General features: G+C 44.2%; 1 protein-coding gene across 2 annotated transcripts in view; it reads right to left on the reverse strand.

Moving 5' to 3' along the window:
- The window catches only part of ZNF407 (zinc finger protein 407), a 1,778,346-nt gene that overhangs the window by 642,675 nt on the left and 1,115,202 nt on the right, over positions 1–20,469 (reverse strand). For both annotated transcript variants that reach the window (XM_086965237.1, XM_086965238.1), the window contains exon 7: positions 11,254–11,337. In XM_086965237.1, the coding sequence (XP_086821363.1) occupies positions 11,254–11,337 (84 nt within the window). The remainder of the gene's footprint in view (positions 1–11,253; positions 11,338–20,469) is intronic.

A 20,469-nucleotide genomic window follows, 5' to 3' on the forward strand; every position in this document is an offset into this window, starting at 1 on the left:
AGACCCACTGGATCTCTTGGACTAATCCTTGTACGAATGAGCTTATCAGACCAATTCTAATCGGATAGCTGGAGTTGGGACTGTGGTACTGGAATTACATAATGTACGCAGGATTTGGCCTTCTATTTTATCAAGAAGGTTCAATTTACAATTAGAATAGATTCTATACCATATAGTAGCATTGGGGGGGGGGGTCTTTTACTTTACAAACAGATATCATGTACAAGAAATACCTCCATCCCATTACATTATAAAACGCACGTAGCCCATGGGCATGTGAAACAGCTTTAGAAGAGCAGTGTTCAATGTGGGGATTATCCTTTGCATTACTGACTGTTAACTTCCCCAACTAGAGATAAGAATCTACAATCTTGAGTTTTTCTGCGCCAATTCTCCAGTGAAATTTGCTATTCCTTCTACTCTTTCTATTTTTTTAAATCAGTATCTTACTCTCGGAAACATTTATCTTCAAATATTGTACTGATGTTCATTTCTGAAGTGGCATTAGTTTCTTATTTTGCCCAAAGGGAGTTAAATCCATAATTACAATATTGAACACGAACATCAGACAAGGAAAAGGACGACCACCTATCTTTGGGGCATCACCCTCTTGGAGAGCAAAGCATTTAGGTAAGTCAGCTACATACAATGAAAAAAGTAGCAGAGCTAAAAACAGCATTGCTTCAAGCCACTTTTTGTAGGTATAACGTCAGATAGGCGTTAATCTCCTCCCATAAGCACTTGGCACCACATATATGAATGTAGGGAAATCATAAGGGATAAGAGGGGGCAGGCACACTCATTTTTTGTAATTTTTTCTTGAGTGCCGCTCGATCTACCTTATCAAATGCTGTTGAAAAATCTATAAATGCCACATTTGACTCTCAGATTAAAATGTACTTCTCCTCAATCAATTTTAGCACAAAAATATTATCTAAGGTGCAATTGTTTTTTTCGAAATCCTGCTTATTTGATAGGGAGAACATTCTCCTCGACCACCCAGCCAGTAAGATGATCTAAAATGCTACCTGCAAATATTTTCCCTACTGCATCTAGTAAGGCTATTTGGTGGTAGTGACCCGGTAGGTGCCTAGACCCTTTTTTTAAAAGTAGTATTAAAATACTACCAGACCAGGAGGGGGGAGTCTTGCCCTGCTGGTATCAAAAGTCAAAGAGAGGAGAAAGATATGCAGCCCACAATGTAGGCTCTTTTTTTATTATTGTCATGGGAGTTTTATCAGGTCCTATTGCTACAGACGCTCTCATTCTCACTCTTTGAGGGATCGTAGCTAGGCTCTGGTAATCTGGGCAGTATAGCTATAGAAGAAGATGACCAAGCTGAATTAAGGTTAGCTGAATATATATCTACAAGATAAGCTTTTCAGTCATCTTCTTTTATGGTAATTGGAAGGGATCTTACCCTAGAACTGGTGCTATATGAGATAATTTCCCAAAACCTTTTAGCGTCGTTCCTTGAGGCCACCTATTTTAGCTGAACCCAATTGTAATCTTCCTTTTCTTGCCTTAGGAGACTTTTTTTTTTGATCTTTTCCTCCTCAGTAAATGAATATGTCTACTTCGATCAAGAGAGAAACTCTGAAATCGAGACCTCACTAATTTATTTGTATCCATATGTAAGAGATTTACCGGGTTTGATTGCGGTCTCTGCCGTGATGGTAAAGGAGTAGCTTTACATGTGGAGACCAGTGTATTCATACAACAATCATGTGATATCAATGGGTCTGATGGAGAAGGTAGCTTAACTCCTTTTATTGTTTGCTGCTGATCTCCTATTAGGATTGCCAATGTCTCTTTTAATTTTGACAATACTTTGATATCCTAGTATAATCTACCATTTGATTTATTAAACCCTACAGATTTATCTTTTAAATTCCACGTGTGTACTTCTGTTAAGGTCACATCGATTTTAAAGGATATCAACCTATGATCGCTAAGAAAGTTTTCTTGGACTTCCACATGCGACAACCTATTAAAAATATCAGCTGAAATAATTTATCGAGAATAGACCCACCAGTGGAAGATTTATGTGTAGCTTTAGTTGAAATATTATTTCCTTTTCTCCCATTAGCAATTATTAGAACAGCATTTCTCAAGCTTTCTAGTTGCATCAGGCCCCTTTTATCTACCCGACATTTATATGGAAATATATTGAGCTAGATCCTGGATATCAAGGGATCCTCCAAAAGTAATTGAATGGTGGATTTTGATGAACGAAAAAAATGTAATGGAACTTTCGCTAGCAAGACTTAGAGGTCCCAAGGCTTTGATAAAGAAGGAAACAATTTGGGGTACTTTTTTTGAACTGTGAAATTCAGGATACAAATGTTAGAAGAAACTAGTTTAAATTTATGTTCGTATCTTCTAAAGTATACTTTTGAAACTGTATAAGGTCGTCCTCTGTTTCAGTTGTTATTTGTTAGTCTACATTTGTTTTTCTTGTCTGTATTTGTTATACTATGTACATTTAGTGAAGATGTTCTTCTTGCAATAATAAAAATATTATAAAAAAAAAAAAAGGAAATATATCGAGGGAATTTTTAGAGCTTCCTCTTTTGAGCCATTTGCAAATAGCCCAATGCTGTGAGTAGAGACTTTGGCATTCAAATCACCCACCAATACTAGATGTGTGCACTACTCTCTAAACATAATGGTGGAGATAAAAACAAACAGATCCTTCAGTAGGTGAGCATGGGAGGGGACTGGGGGAATGTAAGCATTTACAATTAACAGTGAGCTTATATTTCCTGGTCCTTTTTAAAAACTATCTTGACCACCTGATTTAAATTAGAGATCTGGGAAAAACCTTCATACACCCAACTGGAGTTGGGTCTAAGCAATATAGCTATGCCTCCTTTCGCGTGTCCTCTATTCACCAGGAATGCAGGGCGGCTTAACACAGTCTATTTTTCTGTAGACCAGTTCTTTACCGTCCAAGTTTCTTGAATACATATTATATCAGATTTATGTTCTTTCAGAAATAGCAATTTAGTTTTATCAGTGTATATGCTGGCTGCATTTAAGGAGATTAGTTGGAGACCCTTACAAGGGATAATTCTTAAACCTCAGTCCAGTAGAGTTATTGGTATTGAGAGCCCTTGCCACCCAGCTCCACTTCCTGTAGACTTCATCTATAGTCTGCATCTGTTTATTCTCTCTCACTACGCAGTGAGACTTTCCTACCACCTTCTTCAAAAGAGATCTGCATTTTGTATTCTCCCTTAAAAAAAGGGATTTCTGCTGGAGGGAGGTCAGAATGACAGTTAAACTTGTCATTAAGACCATAAGAAATACGTGAAGATGTTATAAAAGGTCTCTCCTTCTTTGGAAAGAGGACATCAATCCCTCGACATAGCAATTCATCACTGTTCAAGATAATTAGGTTAGAGATTACCCTAGAATGGAAGGTCACACTAGCTTCTCCTTGGCTACCATAATTTATAACTTGAACCGTATCAAGGTCACTACTCTGCACTATTTGAAAATCCGGGATGTCTAAAGAATAACCTAATAAAAAGGACCTATACAGATATAAGTCTTGGACAAAAATAGAAAACAAAATTAGGGACAGGGGCTCTGCTATTGGACTGGCTAAGAAAGCCCACCTGGGTCCTCTCCCATTAGGATTATAAATAACGTTATCCCCTAATGTTTAAGAAAATAATGCAAGATCAGGGTTCAAGTTATGAGATATCGATATTACTGAGCTGGAAGCTGGTGTGTTATCTCCTTGTGAATCTAGTATTTGAACATGGGTGTTCTTTGGTGACGACAAAGAGACTCTTGTATGGCTTCAGCTTGCACTTGTCCTTCTTCCCCCTTTGCTGCAATCAAGGTGAAGTAGATGGTCCAATTTAAGTTAAAGCACAATCTCTTTGTTCTTTTTTTATTTATTCTGCAGAGCTTTTTCCTCTAACATTTTCTGCAGGTGGACATTTTTGTTTTTACTATTGATCTTATTGTCCTCCGCTACAGATGGTTGGACTATTGTATCCTTACTTTTAAGGAAAATAGGGAAGACACTTTTTTTTACCTTACTCGCTTTTGACACATTGGGACAAGGGGATGACGATGGCAATAGCACAGAGCCCTCAAGCAAAAAAAAAAAAAAGCTGGTCTTTTCCAAATAGAGCCACGTTTTCCTTCCACTTTTTTTTCCTACTGAAAGGTGCACCAGCCTGAGTACTGGAGTCCCAGCATCTGACATTTAAAGCAGCGTTTACTTGGGGTAATTTGATTGGAATTGAACTACAGCGATGATGTTGAAGTTGAGTCGAGCGTTTCTCTTTGGGAAGAACTGACATACTAGAGGTAGAAGAAGAAGGTGGCGAGGTTTTTCCATTCTGAAGTCTTTGGTCCCAAATGACAGATTTAGTCAAGGATAAAAGGGAATCCAAACTATGATCAGTGTTGGACACCGATTTTTCCATCAAGGTCAATATTGAGGACAGAACTTTTTCCAGTCAATGCAAAGATGCAGGGAGCACGGCCCTTTTCCCATGGTTGGCAAATTGGTAAGTGTGGACTCAGGAACAGATCTGGAGTGTCTGACGCCCTTGAATTTGCCTTTGAGATTCCACTGGGGTTACTAGTAAAGAGCTGCATTTTGATGGAGAGACCAATATGTGTATCGCTTATGTATTCCCCTATGTTTGATAAAGATGGAGTATCAGTAAGTACTTTAGCTGGCTGAGGGCCTTTCATGGACAAGTCCATGTTGATATCTAGGAGGGTAAAATCTTCCAATAGAGGGCCTTCCTCCCTGGTTTCAATACTTATTTCAATGTATGGCAGAATCTTGCTATTTCCAGGTACACGAGGAACTTAGTTTGACCCACTGAGCATTTCTATTTCCATCTGAACCTTATCAGGCGGCACTTCAGACTTGTTCTTAATAGCTGCTGTTTTATTTGCCTCTCTTTTAGAGAAGGAGGTCGACATAGCATTAAAACTTTTTAAGGTATTTATCTGGATTTACTTATTTCTTAAAGGATTCTCTTTGCTTTTTTGCAGGCATTATAAAAACCAGTTTCCCAGAACGCAGCTTCTTGGCAGTCATGTCTCTATCCTTAGCTACATTATCACTGGCTTTAATCTCAGCCAAGTGCAGTTTCTTCAGCTTTCTTCCTGGGTAGAATTTTAAAAGGACAAATTCAATCAATAAGTACTACCTAAGCGGAGGAGAAAATTGTATATTATCTGAGATAAATCCTTAAACATGAAGCCAGAGTCTTATTAGGGTGATATGTATTTTAGTATGATCTCCCCAAGACCAAGGACCAAGAGGGAGAGTAAAGATTCGGATCCACTGCTGGACCAGGTCGCACCGATCTAAAGCCAGCCCCTTCAGCGCCAGTAGAGTGGGTTGCGGGCTCCAAGCCTTGTTTGCAGACCCAATAAAGATGAAAACTCGTGGAGAGGACACTTTACCCCGGGCGTAGCCTGTTCTATATTACCAAGAACTCCTCAAAGGTGAGCTGGACACATCCGCAGAGTGTCTTTAAAATTCCACTTCTCAGGACTTATGCCTGGTGGACTTGGCGTTTGTAGCAAATATTGTGCACAGAATCCAGCAGTGGGAAAGAAAGGCGCAATTATGTCTTTTGCCCTAAGTACCACTTGTACCCCCAATGCAGTTGACTGTAGCCGACGGTGGTTGAGAACATGGTGCAGTGCCCCTTAGTAGGTCGGGTCTGAACTCACCGAGCTATACAGCCACACGCAGCTGCAGCCATTCTCACTTTCTCACTTAGATGCGTAAAAGTATGATACAATATGTGTTGTCTTTGCCAGTTGCGAAAGAGCATTACCAGCTCACTGGGAAGATAAGATTTTTTTTCCTTTACTCTCCCACATGTGCAAGAGGTTAGAATCCAATTTTCTCCTTAATTGAAAGAGAATCAGAACCTGCACAGGGTTCTAGATCACTTTTTTTATATATTAACCCCAGTGTGTTGAGGGGATAAGTAAAGGAGGGAGGAGGGGGTGGGCTCAGAGCGAGAGCTCACCGGGCCGACCGCAAGCAGCGCCCAGACATAGCTGGGCCGCTTACACGATGGTCCCGGGCACACACTCAGCAGGTGGCAGCTGCTACCACTGTGCTCTGGCCTTACCTCGCCTCCCGCTCAGTGCTGCTCTCACATCCCAAATGCCAAGCCCAGAAACTTCTCTACTCTTTCTACGGACCGGTCTGGGCTCGAGCCTCCGGCCTCAGATTTGCTGCCCACACCCTGTACATCTCCCACACTACCTCAAAGCAGTGGCGGCGGCACAGCGGGGGAGAAGCTCCAGCAACGGCGGCCCGCTGGCTGTGGCATCAGGCGTCACATAACATAGCGTCTCCGTCTCCAATCTCCGTCCGTCCAACACCTACAACAACATGCCTGTACACTTAGGCAGTAAAGATTCAGCGGTGAATCTTTTGAAATCATTCCCAACTGACAGAACACAAATAGTAACCAATTGTCAGTTTAAATCAAGTTCCCTTGCCTTTCCATGTGGGGTACCTCAGGGATCTTCCTTAACCCCTACATTATTCAATCTATATGTATCCCTTTAGCTAAACTGATTTGACCCTTTGGCTTATAGGCCATTCATATGGGGACGAAACACAGATAATTGTGTTTATTACAGATGGCCGTCAACTTTAATAACTGCATTGAAGGTTATTGCTACTTGCATGAGGGATAATAGTCTAAAATGAAATGCAGACAAAACTGGGGTCATTATTTTGGAGGTCAACTAGAGTCAGCTAGCCAGCGTGTGCGGTGTCCGCGCCCTCATCACTTGTAAGTATTGGATCGTGAATTGGGTTGGTGAGGTATGTAAAACTATATAAGTTAGAATTAGGCATTTTGTGGCATGTGTCAAGGTCCCTCCAGTAAGGCAGACCACTCATTGTCTGCGCAGAGGTGTGACAAATTCGCCTCCCAGCGATGTTGCAAAATGAGGTGTTGTTGAACAGTGTGAGAGTGCAGAGAGTCAGCCAGCCAGCGTGTGAGGTGTCTGTGCCCCCATCACTTGAAAGTATTGGATCGGGTGATGGGTTGGTGGCTTGTGTTTATGTCACCCAATGTTTTTCCAGTGTAGCAATCAGCGAATTATGGAGCGAAAACTGGCCTGGTGACAGGCCGTCCTCTTCCATCAGTTTTTCATATGACGTCAGTGTGTCATCTCTTTACAGGTTTGCACGTTTGTGCAAGCCTGCAGGATGCCATACTGTCATTTTTGCTGTCTTCGTTGGTCCAGTAGCCATAGGCGTACCTAGCAACGCCAACCCCAGAGCATAGGGGAGCACGTGATTAGTAAAGCACATGCATCTACAAAAGCATCAAAGCGACAATCCTTGTAAGAAGGGATTATGGTACCCGTGTTTTTGCGCATTGGTGAAACAAGTGTACAATTGCAGGTGGGCTTCAACCAGGTGAGGATGTGGCTGTGTCAAACAGGTGTAGGCCAACCAGCCACTGGGCTATCCATTGGATCTGGGCAGCTATGTAATATCGCTCGAAGTGTGTGGCAGCTAAGCCCCCTCTGTCTGTGAGAGGGCAGAGCTTTGTTAGGGCCACCCTGCATCTCGATTTATGCTCAAGTCCCAAACCTGTTGATCGAGTTATTGGAAGACGCAGCAGGGATGTAGATAGGTAGATTGGTAAAAAAATATATATAGGAGGCGGGGCAGAACCACCATTTTTAATAACGCTGACTGTATCATCACAGCAAAAGGGTGTATGCTAAATTAATGTGGTGTTGTAAACAAACAAAATAGCAATGTTCCTGTTAACCCCTTCCATGCTCATGACGGAACGGTTCCGTCATGAGCGTCGGTTGGCCTGTGCTTATGACGGAACCGTTCCGTCATGGTTCCATAGGCCCAATGGAACGTTCAGCACCGCAGCAAAATTCGCGCAGCACAGAAGGGGTTAATGTGTACTGAAAAGCCGAAACTGGAAGGTGCTACGTCTGTATTCGAGTTACAGGTGTCTAAAAAGCAAATGTATATAACGCCCTTGACATTAGTAACACTAGCAGATGCTTCCAGGATACTGGAAGAAAGAATTAACAAGAAAGAATTACACAATCAGCTTGGAACCAAGTCAGGAAAGACATTTGCCACGTGGCCTTTCGTTCATCAGCATGCATTTGCTCTAGGAGAAATCTTTACAAGACCTGATACAGATTAGGTGTTGCCCCTTTTGCTAAAAGTGATCTGCATCAGCATTTTACTGTATGCTTTGTAGTCAATTTCACAAGATGGTCCAATCACCCATGAGTGTTTGGTGTTCAGATACCTTAAACTAGACTTTTAATCACAACAGAACTCCTAAGAATGTCCCAACAAGTGGATAGTGATGAAGCAGACAACAGAGAAAACAAGAAAGATCCTCACGCAGGTATTGTCCTCCATTAGATCCAGTTAGAAGATAGACACACCCACTGCTTTGTCCAAAATCTCAGTGTAATACATCATAAACAAGATCTGATTATCCATCCTACTCACATATGGTGCAAACATATTTTTGATTACACCATCAGAGATCACTAAATTATGTACCTCTCGACTCTGAAAAGCTTCTCATTGCACGATCTCACAATTCTTTTACTTCCAACAAAGGGCTGAACTTAGGGTGACCAACCGTCTGTAAATTTCACGGACAGTCTGTAATTTGGACCTCACGTCCGTTGTCCGTGAGGAAACCTTCTACGGACGTCTTCTGTCCGTAATTTTGGCCGTGAGACGCCTCACCTTCCTGATGGGGCGCCTCGCGCTCCTCCTGGAGCACAAGAGCAGCCCCTCCCCGCCCACTGTCATTCTGTATGGGGCTGATGATTGCCGCATACAGAATGACAATGGGGTAGTCTGGGCTGGTAAAGCATGTGGCGGCCTCCCCATGCCTCGGTGTACAGCAGGGCGGTCTGTAAAATAAAAGGCAAAACGCTAATGCTGCAACTTTAGCAACGTAAGAAAACAGTTTATTCATGACTTCTACGTTTTCAGACTGCCTATGTGCAGGGGCATAGTGAACTTTCCCCCACCCCACCCCTTGCTTTAGGAACTACAGCGAGGGTGAAGTTCTTCATGGGCCTCTTCTGTCTGCAACTCTGTAGACAAAGGCTCAGCTCATAATGTGAAAAGGTGGGTGAGTAAATAAATGAAGGAATGTGTGAATGGCTGGATGGGTGACTGAAAGGGTGAATGGATGAATGAAAGGGTGAATGGATAGATAAAAGAAAGGATGGATGGATGAGTGGAAGTAAGGATGAGGGAAAAGGTAAATAGATGGATGGATGGGTGGAAGGGTAGATGGATGGGTAAAAGGGTGGATGGGTGTATGAAAGGATGGATGGATGAGTGAAAGCTTAGATGATGGGCGAGTGAATGGGTGGATAGATGAGTGAAAGGATTGATGGATTGAATTGATAAGTGAAATGGTGAATGTATGGATGGATGAGTGAAAGTGGTAGATGGACAAAAGGATGAATAGATGAGTGAAGAAGTTAAAGGGTGGATGGATGAGAGAACGGATGGATGGATGAGTGAAAGGATGGATGAGTAATAGGATCAATGGATGGAATAAATGAATGGATGAGTAGATGGATGGGTGGATGATGGATGGATGGATAAGTGAAAGGCGGATAAAGAGAGAGAAAGGGAGGATGAATGACTGAAAGGGTGAATGGGTGGAAGGATAAGTGACTGAGTGGATGGATGAGTAAGTGAATGAATGGCTGGATGGGTAAATGGCTGGATGGATGAGTGAATAGATGGATGGGTGAAAGAGTGGATGGATGACTGTACAGATAGATGGGGTGAAAGGGTGGATAGATGAATAATGGATGGATGACTGAAAGTGTGGATGGAGGGATGGATGAGTGTAATGATGGATGGAAGGATATATGGTGGATAGGTTTGCAAATGGTTGAATATGTTTGGACATAAATGGGCACATAGATGAAAGGACATAATGAATGGTGAAAGACTGAATAATAGATAAAAGAATGATTACACCTTGTAGCACCCATTATCTTAAGTAGCATTTCCTATACATTGAGTTTCACGTTAATATGAGTCATTGTCTCTATATAATGTGTGTGATGTAACGCACTCAGACACCCTGCCCTACATAATTGGGATGAGTAACACTATAAGAGAAATTAAATACACATGAGAGACGGTCTAAGTGAAGATGAGGGGCACCATTGAAGGTTGATAGCAAGGCAGGACTGGCCGGACCGGGCATCAGGTTTTTCCCTGGGAGGCTGGAAGGGGGGGGGGGGGGGGGGGGGGGGGGGAGCGGTTTTGTTACTGGGGGCTGGCACTGCAAAGTTCCTTATATATCCAGTAGTTTTCAATCAACAATAAAAGCGGCTTCACTTATATTCAGGTGTGGTTCACCATTGTCTGGTGATTAATGTACCTGCTGGAGCGAGATGCGAATTTTTAACTGTCTAAAGGCAGCAAGCTGCAGCCATACTGAAAAACCGTGAAGTGCACGATTGTCTCAACCTAATATAAACCTATTTTGACTTGTACTTAGATGGTAGTCTATTTACTTACATATATACTATTGCGCGACCACCTCTGACGTATATGTAAAACTTACCACTCACCGTTCTGAATTTGCACCTATGCCAGTTGGTCACCCTAGGTGAACTAGTTTCACCCACACCACCACCTATGCGAGTGAATGTGGGAAAGGAAGTAAGTACTCAGCCTGAGGTTGCTAATCGTTTGAATGTGAACGTTAAGTGAGGCATGCTGGGCGTGTGTGTTCTTAAAGAGGTTGCTTATGGAAACGCCGGAGAAATTGAGTTGTAAAGTTAAAGGGCACAAAGCTCTGTGATCACAAACAAATATGAGCAATCCATAACCCTGCTCTCTATCCATAATACTTGCTTTAGCTTAGCAAAATATTTGACACAGTAATACAAGCCCGAAAACAAAATGAAAGCTTCGTGTGCTGTCTCATATCAGTTTGAGAAAATATGCTTCAGTGTCCAATAATTGGACACCTGACCTTTGCAACTCAATATTTTTCAGCCACTTAAAAAGTCAAGGAGAAAGTGAAATCTAGCCCACATTGCACTTTTAACGAATAATAGAAGATTGAAAGAAAATGGCGGACAGGTGCAATATTCCAGCCACTGGCTTTCCTTTCACAGGCTGTATCCGCCTGCGCGAGCCGCTCCAGCAGTGACAAAAGGGCATAGACATGAAAGACGGTTTGGACTGACCTGTATGCTGCCGGCGATGCTTTGTGAGGGCGTGCCGGGTCCCACCCGCGAAGCCACAGAGGTCACACAGGAACGACTTCTCGCCTGTTGCAACAATAAACAGATGAGGGACTGCGCAGGTCACAGATCATTAAAACATATCTATCAAGGCTTTCAGGGTTACTAATTCCTCCAATCAAATGTTTCCATGTAAATATGTCAAATGGGAATGAAATTACCACTGCGGTTTATTGACTGTGATAAAATCTGAAAAGCACCACTGAACATAATTACATACTTGTCAGACCCATAAAAATTAGCTTTATTATCAATGGAATGGTTTTGTACAACTTCATTTCTGTTAGATGTCTTCCAGATGGGGCTGCTTTATGCACTTGAACAGTTTTTATGCATATCTGGATTTTTTACAATTCCCATACATCTGTCCTTTCTGTGCCCAGCAAAGACTGCCTGGAAAAGTTAATATACAGCGCATATGATTGTGCTTAAATAAAATACATCACATTTATTGACTAGAAAAGTGTGAAGACTAGGAAATGATGAACGGCCTTTATTAGCGTCTTAGATGGTTGCTCTTTCGCCGAAAATGGTAATCAACGGATGTAATTTCTTGAATACATCGAAGCGCTAAGCAACAATTAAGCATAGCATTCACAAGCAGTAGTGATTCAATGGCGCTTCGAAAACTTTTGCGATATAAAGAAAACAAGTCTTGGGATTGCTAACCAATCCGCAGTAGGATTCACACTGTTCATCTTTAATGATAATTCTCCGTTCCAAGCTGCTGCAACAATTAGGCATAGATTTGGCAGGCACAGTACATGCTAAGAGTTTGAATCTTCTTTTTACTACCCTATTTCCTGAATAACATTCTGCCCAGAAGTTTATAAATGTAATACATCACATTATGTAGTCTCATATTCAAGCAGTAATTTCTTCTGTGGCACTGGTTTTCATCCCACAAAGCCCAAGGTGCTAGAGGCTCCAAGCCAGCCGCGTGCAATTTAGAAGTGGCTTTCTTGGAACGACTAACTACAACATAACAGAACCGTAAAAGCGGTGGGCTTACATGCAGGTATGGGGCATACACTTGGGTGAAGGGCAACAGATGAAGGCGTTGTGGTTGCAAGGTCCAACTGAAATAGTTGACCCAACTGGTTATCCTCAGCAATGAGCTTCCACCTATACCTTTCTCACTCCTCCGCAAAATGGATGTGCCAGACAGCGTTTCAGTCTGTTGTGTCCTGCTGGACACATCTAGTGTTTTACCATTCCCTCTCACGAGGGCTGGCCCATACACTCACCCAACACACCCGTTACCGGTAAGGTGACCCTGCCAATAAAAGAGCCCGAGTGCACATGCTCATGGTCAGTTCTAAGCTCTATACTTATGTGTTTGTGTCTCTTATTTACAAAGTATGTAGGCCTAGAGCCCACAACTATAGACAGTCCTCCAAGCAATTAGGGGGTTACCAAGAGAGGAATTTAAACGGGTACAAACATGTCACAGGACTTAGCAATAGCGGAGAAGCGGAGGGTCCATGTGTGTCTCGCCCCCCCCCCCCCTCACCCACTCCCGATTGATTAGATTAATGTCAGATGATGCGGAAGCTAACATCCACCGATTGTGGTGGATATGAGGGACTCGGGAGGAGGAACCTAAGGCAGAGCACAGTTAATGTTGTTTGTTACAGAGTTGTTAAGTATATAGCGAAAATCTAAGGGAATAAAATCTAGGTTCAATACAGGCTACAGACCAGAGACTATGGTCAGACCTGGAAAAACGAAGATTACATGGGAAACAAATAGATAAAATCACAAATACAATATGTAATGGTACCAGGCGCAAGAACAGTGATCTATGGACTTTTAGAGATTGGAAACAAAATTGTTAGATTACAATGATAAATGCAACATTAGAGATGTTGTACTCCTGAATACCGGGCTTTATATAAATGATGTATGATGTGGTGCAATGAGGAAATGCTTTAAACAATCAAAATGTCAATAAAACAGATTTTAAAAAAAACAAAAACTTTACACAGTCCTCATTGAATGATTATTCCTTGCCTGCAGGGCCGGCTTTAGCGCTGATCGCGCCATGTGCGACAATCACTTTTGGCGCCCCCACATCCCATGTCCACCTCTTCGGATTCTCTCCCTCCCACCTGCAAAAGAGCCCCTTTGCCCCCCTGAGGTCACAGCGCCCCCCCTCCACAGGTCAGCGCCCAGTGCGACCGCACCAGTCGCACTGACTTAAAGCCGTGAATTCAGATTTCTGCAGTTTCCTCGTTTGCCTACAACTGCAGCACGTGACCAAGATGGCAGGATACCTCTAAGCCAGTCATGCTTTGAGTTGCAGCAGGTCTGCTGGGCAGGGTGCAGGTCTTCCTTTTCTCCAGCCTGATCTCCAAGAGCTACCACAGACACCCAAACACACCTAGGCAGAGAAGTGTAGAGGGTCTGTGGAAAACAGTGGAACCATACAGATAGGAGGAAAGGCGCAGACCCTAGGACCTAAAATTAATAATCTCTATATTGTATCCCATGCGTCCCCCTACCTCATTTAGTGTGTTGGTGCATGGAGTATGGCCAGTGTGCAGAATATTTCATTTCCCAGATCTAACCAGCGCAGGTTGAAGGAGTCAGAGAAGACCCGGAGGCTGAGATGGAAACATCAGTAGCTCCTGGTGGGTTTTAAATATTAGAGTACTTGAACCTATTATGGACCTGTACATACCAATAAACTCATTCTATGTTGTACTTCAAGGCGTAAAAGAAGACTTATTTTTACTAATGTAACAGTCTGATAAGAAGCAGTGTGTAGTGGATGCTAAATAGGTTCAGAGCATTATACTCCGAGTCAACAGACTGGAGAAACCCCACAGACTCCCTGGTCTGAGCAGGGCGTCTTTCCTGCCTGCTCAGACCAAACTCTGCGCTGCATGCGGCTCTGCAGCACTGGGATAGGAAAGGGAGTATGTCCCAGGGGCAGCTGGGACCAGCAGGCAGGAAAAGGCGAGGTGGTGCGACAAGGCGCGACCCTGGAGCGGCTGGCGGCATAAGGTACTTAAAAAAAAATATTGTATTCCACCCGACCCAAGACGCCTCCTGCACTACCTCACCCGCCCCACCACCCTTCGTTTATGGCAGCCACTGCTGAGAGTGGATTATATTTTACTGTCAAGCAGAACATTAATTTGTATACTCTCAGTTTCAACCCTAATGGGTGCTAATGCCTAGATACCAGAGGAGGTGCTTTGTGCTGTGCAGAGACCCACCTATGTCAAGATCTTTAGTCCAAGCTTTTGAGTATCTATGCTGAGATGAGGAAGAATTCTACGCTAATGTGTTTCACGGTTAGTATCTAGAACATGAGATCACCAGGGGATGGACAAAGAGGACATCACTGCTCCTGGTAGACATACCCGTTAACATTCTGGAGCTGAAAGCCTGAGAAACCAGTGGTCGAGAGTACGACCGGCCAGCAAGAAATGATCAGAGGAGCATGGGCTCTGTGCTCCTCTAAGAGATGGGATGAAATGGTGTGGGAGAGAGAGCATTGTTAGTAGTTGCTCTCCAGAATGCCCAGCACTGACATGATATGCTGGGGACATCTGATCTAGCGAGGCTGAGAGGGCACTAGGAAGTGAAAGTTGGGAATAACTGGCACATTTGAAGACCAACAACTATTACTGCTTTGGGGTTGGTGTCATTACTTTAACTGAGGGTGCGCTCATTTAATGCTGGGTATGGGTGTTTAAACAGGAGCAGCCAATGGTTATTTCTTAATTTTCAAAATGTGCCATCGGAGTACGAGGCATAAGTAATACAAAGGCGAGAGGCAAAGTAAGGTTTATTATGTTTGGTGGTAACCAGGAGTGGCTGTTAGACGAATACAGCACGGCACGTGCTTTGTTGATGCAGCAAGGGGTTGGCCTGATTTGTACCTTGGTTACTGGACAGGAGGACTGACCTTTCCTTGTGATTGTAAGTTGTCAAACCTTGTTTACAATATTTGTGTGTGAGCTATGTTCACTGGTGTCCAACTGTTTTGGATTGCTTGCTGCATAGAGCTGAAAGCGAGGTTTGCAGTTCAAGTCTGCTTATGTATCCATATTTCACAGTCAAATATTGTGTCATTGGGGGTGTGGCTGAACTCTAATGGGGTTTAGCAATATAAAGGTTTCACTTGTAAAGAACAATAAACATGTGGGCCAACGAGAAAAATGATTAGAAATCGGATTACTGCAAAATGCTTCCGTTTACACAAAGATCTAAATGTCCACCTCGTTGAATGTGAAATCTCACACCTTGAAGTATCGCCTTAGTGATCCTTTGACTTTAATCGAGTCATGCAGGGGAACGATTTTTATGTTTCCTTATTACATTTAAAACACAGAAATCCAGTCTAATTAAGGGGTCTTCTGGACATTGGGAGGTAGCTTTGAAAAAACAGACTTCCTGACTGCAAACAAAATAATAATAATAATAATAAAAAACTAACATTTTAATATGTATAAGAAGTCATAAGGAATTTGGGATTTGTGGGGGGGGGGGGGCGTGGGGGGGTCAGACACACATAGGCTGACAATACCGTGAATTATTTTAAAGGCTGCTTGAATTTAACTATAATCTCAGGAAAGACGATTTTGAGGAGTTGGATAAAAACTACACAATAACAAAAATACTCACTAACTGCATCAGGGTAATGTTAAGTAAATGCTCCTTGAACAACTTTTCAGACATTTAGGACCAATATAGGGTTTTAGACCACCCAGAAAAATAGTAAATTCGATGATGGGAAATATTTCCTATTGCACACGCAAATTAAAATTAAAGGACTTACAGTGTCCCAATACCGCCATCAAAGGCTGGTGGTAAAAACTTGGTAGAACGATCGTACTCTAAGGACGGGTATTTAACCGGTCTCAAAGAAAAGCACCAGACATTTCTTCCCATTTTGTTGTTCTGGGAGGCCTCGGGGGACAGGGACTGCTACTTAAATAAGAATCTGTAAAATTCTCCGTATTGTTTTACATGGCAATCGGTCACCGTTTGCTTTAAAAATCCTGTAGGAATAGTTTTGAAACTCTAATAAACGTCTAGTTATTCATTTGCTGTTTTAGGTCTACATTTTAAAAGGGGGAAGTGAGCTTTTGTTGACTTTCATAACTGTTTAATAAGCATTCACGCAAAAATTCATATTATGACGGAAATTGTAATCAGGTGGCAATCTTACTAAGCAAATTATGTGGTACTGCGTGTAGTGTAAAATTTTTCCCCAGGATGTAAAAATGTGGGTAAAGCATAGAAGAAAATACATCCACAGAGTTAACTTGGCCTTAAGTAACACCTTAGTTTTGTTCTTTAGTTAGTTCAAGGTCAGGCCCGCCAACGCCATTCAAACGCCAGAGTTGGGAATCCGAAGGCAAGGCGCGCCAACGGGCTCGAAGCCGCCTGTCAGCCTTGCTGGCCTCTGTGTACAGGGGACACCATGGCCGCCTGAGGTCTCCAGGGGCAGTAGCGCCCCCCCCCTGGGGCGCGCATGCTGCCACGGACACAACTCCTACTCCCAGGGACTACGTGACAGCTGCCAAACGCAGGAGAGACGGCATGGAGAGGAAGCATTTCCCTTCAGACAGGTGTCTGGTATAGATCGGTTGGTCTCGGTAATGCAGCTGTCAGGCGTCCACGAGCCTGGCTCTTTTCCCGGTCTGCTGTCCTCAGAGGAGGTGAACTGTCAGGGGGTACTGGCGCCACTCACCCGTCGTGCGTTGCTGACGCACCGGCTCCTCGGTTAGAGCCTCTGCTTCCTAGCATGGCGAGGGCAGAACAGGCCCCGCAGCGTCCTGCACCTCCATTATCGCTGCCCAACATGATCGGTGCTCCCTCCCTGCGACGCCAAGCCAGCTGCCTCGCCATTACTTACGTGAGAAAACGGCCAAAATGATTAACAAGCTGCCACGTCTTCGAAAAAGCCCCAAACAAGTCCAACCCACAAAGCGATGACGATAAGACAGCACATACCCAAGCAGAGAGTGTCATCTCTTTTAGAAAGATGCCCAATATCCCTTTACGAAACGTTTACTGAGTATAATAACAGTCACGTACAAGCCACAGTCGCTCTGCAGTTAAAGGGCGATCTATAAAAGGGACCACTGCTGCCTGTATACGCCCCACTGGCTTTTATAACAAGCAGCACTTCAACTGATCGCGAAAGCGATTGTATTATAAAAAAAAAAATGCCCGCTACTGGTGCGCGCGCCACTGCGAGCATATGTTTTGAAATATCGCGGCTGTCAAGCCGCGATAATTCAAAACATATGGCCTCTGGTGCGCGTAACAGACACCAATAGGCCATAGGTGGAGCTACGCGACCGCCCATGGCCTATTGCGTGTTCTGTTACAAAACAGCACGCATGCGAAGGCCAATGAGAATGGACCTTGGAAATAACACGCACAAATGCGTGGAATTTCCATGTCCATTTTCATTTCCCCTCGGAAAAGGACTCGCTGTGCGACACTGCTGCGCAGTGTACGGCAGGCCCGAGCCCTAAAAAGGGAAACTGAAGCACCAAATGGTTCGGAGAAGAAAATGCCAAATTTCTAAAAGGGTTTACAAAAAGGGGGTGGTGATGAACAGAGTGTCTGAGTTAAACAGACCACTCTTACCCAGTCCAAAGATCAGGGCTTGATCCATCACCGTTATTTATCTCACTGCCCCATCCCAGCTCAGAACCTGGCTATATGCAAATCAGTCTGTCCCTGGCCCAGTGCATCATGGGAACAGGGCAGACTAAACTACCAAGCCAATTCTTCACCAGAAAGGAGACAAGCTACCGGGGACCGGTTTCTGGCATTTCAGCCTTCTTCGGCCCGGCTTGCTTGAATCCTGATGGAGCAGTGAGAAAGGCACTCATGTCTGAGTATACCCTGCCACACCTATAGTGGCCAAAAACGATTTACAAAAAGGGGGTGGTGATGAACAGAGTGTCTGAGTTAAACAGACCACTCTTACCCAGTCCAAAGATCAGGGCTTGATCCATCACCGTTATTTATCTCACTGCCCCATCCCAGCTCAGAACCTGGCTATATGCAAATCAGTCTGTCCCTGGCCCAGTGCATCATGGGAACAGGGCAGACTAAACTACCAAGCCAATTCTTCACCAGAAAGGAGACAAGCTACCGGGGACCGGTTTCTGGCATTTCAGCCTTCTTCGGCCCGGCTTGCTTGAATCCTGATGGAGCAGTGAGAAAGGGACTCATGTCTGAGTATACCCTGCCACACCTATAGTGGCCAAAAACGATTTACAAAAAGGGGGTGGTGATGAACAGAGTGTCTGAGTTAAACAGACCACTCTTACCCAGTCCAAAGATCAGGGCTTGATCCATCACCGTTATTTATCTCACTGCCCCATCCCAGCTCAGAACCTGGCTATATGCAAATCAGTCTGTCCCTGGCCCAGTGCATCATGGGAACAGGGCAGACTAAACTACCAAGCCAATTCTTCACCAGAAAGGAGACAAGCTACCGGGGACCGGTTTCTGGCATTTCAGCCTTCTTCGGCCCGGCTTGCTTGAATCCTGATGGAGCAGTGAGAAAGGGACTCATGTCTGAGTATACCCTGCCACACCTATAGTGGCCAAAAACGATTTACAAAAAGGGGGTGGTGATGAACAGAGTGTCTGAGTTAAACAGACCACTCTTACCCAGTCCAAAGATCAGGGCTTGATCCATCACCGTTATTTATCTCACTGCCCCATCCCAGCTCAGAACCTGGCTATATGCAAATCAGTCTGTCCCTGGCCCAGTGCATCATGGGAACAGGGCAGACTAAACTACCAAGCCAATTCTTCACCAGAAAGGAGACAAGCTACCGGGGACCGGTTTCTGGCATTTCAGCCTTCTTCGGCCCGGCTTGCTTGAATCCTGATGGAGCAGTGAGAAAGGGACTCATGTCTGAGTATACCCTGCCACACCTATAGTGGCCAAAAACGATTTACAAAAAGGGGGTGGTGATGAACAGAGTGTCTGAGTTAAACAGACCACTCTTACCCAGTCCAAAGATCAGGGCTTGATCCATCACCGTTATTTATCTCACTGCCCCATCCCAGCTCAGAACCTGGCTATATGCAAATCAGTCTGTCCCTGGCCCAGTGCATCATGGGAACAGGGCAGACTAAACTACCAAGCCAATTCTTCACCAGAAAGGAGACAAGCTACCGGGGACCGGTTTCTGGCATTTCAGCCTTCTTCGGCCCGGCTTGCTTGAATCCTGATGGAGCAGTGAGAAAGGGACTCATGTCTGAGTATACCCTGCCACACCTATAGTGGCCAAAAACGATTTACAAAAAGGGGGTGGTGATGAACAGAGTGTCTGAGTTAAACAGACCACTCTTACCCAGTCCAAAGATCAGGGCTTGATCCATCACCGTTATTTATCTCACTGCCCCATCCCAGCTCAGAACCTGGCTATATGCAAATCAGTCTGTCCCTGGCCCAGTGCATCATGGGAACAGGGCAGACTAAACTACCAAGCCAATTCTTCACCAGAAAGGAGACAAGCTACCGGGGACCGGTTTCTGGCATTTCAGCCTTCTTCGGCCCGGCTTGCTTGAATCCTGATGGAGCAGTGAGAAAGGGACCCATGTCTGAGTATACCCTGCCACACCTATAGTGGCCAAAAACGATTTACAAAAAGGGGGTGGTGATGAACAGAGTGTCTGAGTTAAACAGACCACTCTTACCCAGTCCAAAGATCAGGGCTTGATCCATCACCGTTATTTATCTCACTGCCCCATCCCAGCTCAGAACCTGGCTATATGCAAATCAGTCTGTCCCTGGCCCAGTGCATCATGGGAACAGGGCAGACTAAACTACCAAGCCAATTCTTCACCAGAAAGGAGACAAGCTACCGGGGACCGGTTTCTGGCATTTCAGCCTTCTTCGGCCCGGCTTGCTTGAATCCTGATGGAGCAGTGAGAAAGGGACTCATGTCTGAGTATACCCTGCCACACCTATAGTGGCCAAAAACGATTTACAAAAAGGGGGTGGTGATGAACAGAGTGTCTGAGTTAAACAGACCACTCTTACCCAGTCCAAAGATCAGGGCTTGATCCATCACCGTTATTTATCTCACTGCCCCATCCCAGCTCAGAACCTGGCTATATGCAAATCAGTCTGTCCCTGGCCCAGTGCATCATGGGAACAGG

This window comes from Lissotriton vulgaris, chromosome 4_1, assembly GCF_964263255.1.
Source record: "Lissotriton vulgaris chromosome 4_1, aLisVul1.2, whole genome shotgun sequence".
Classification (NCBI taxonomy): domain Eukaryota; kingdom Metazoa; phylum Chordata; class Amphibia; order Caudata; family Salamandridae; genus Lissotriton; species Lissotriton vulgaris.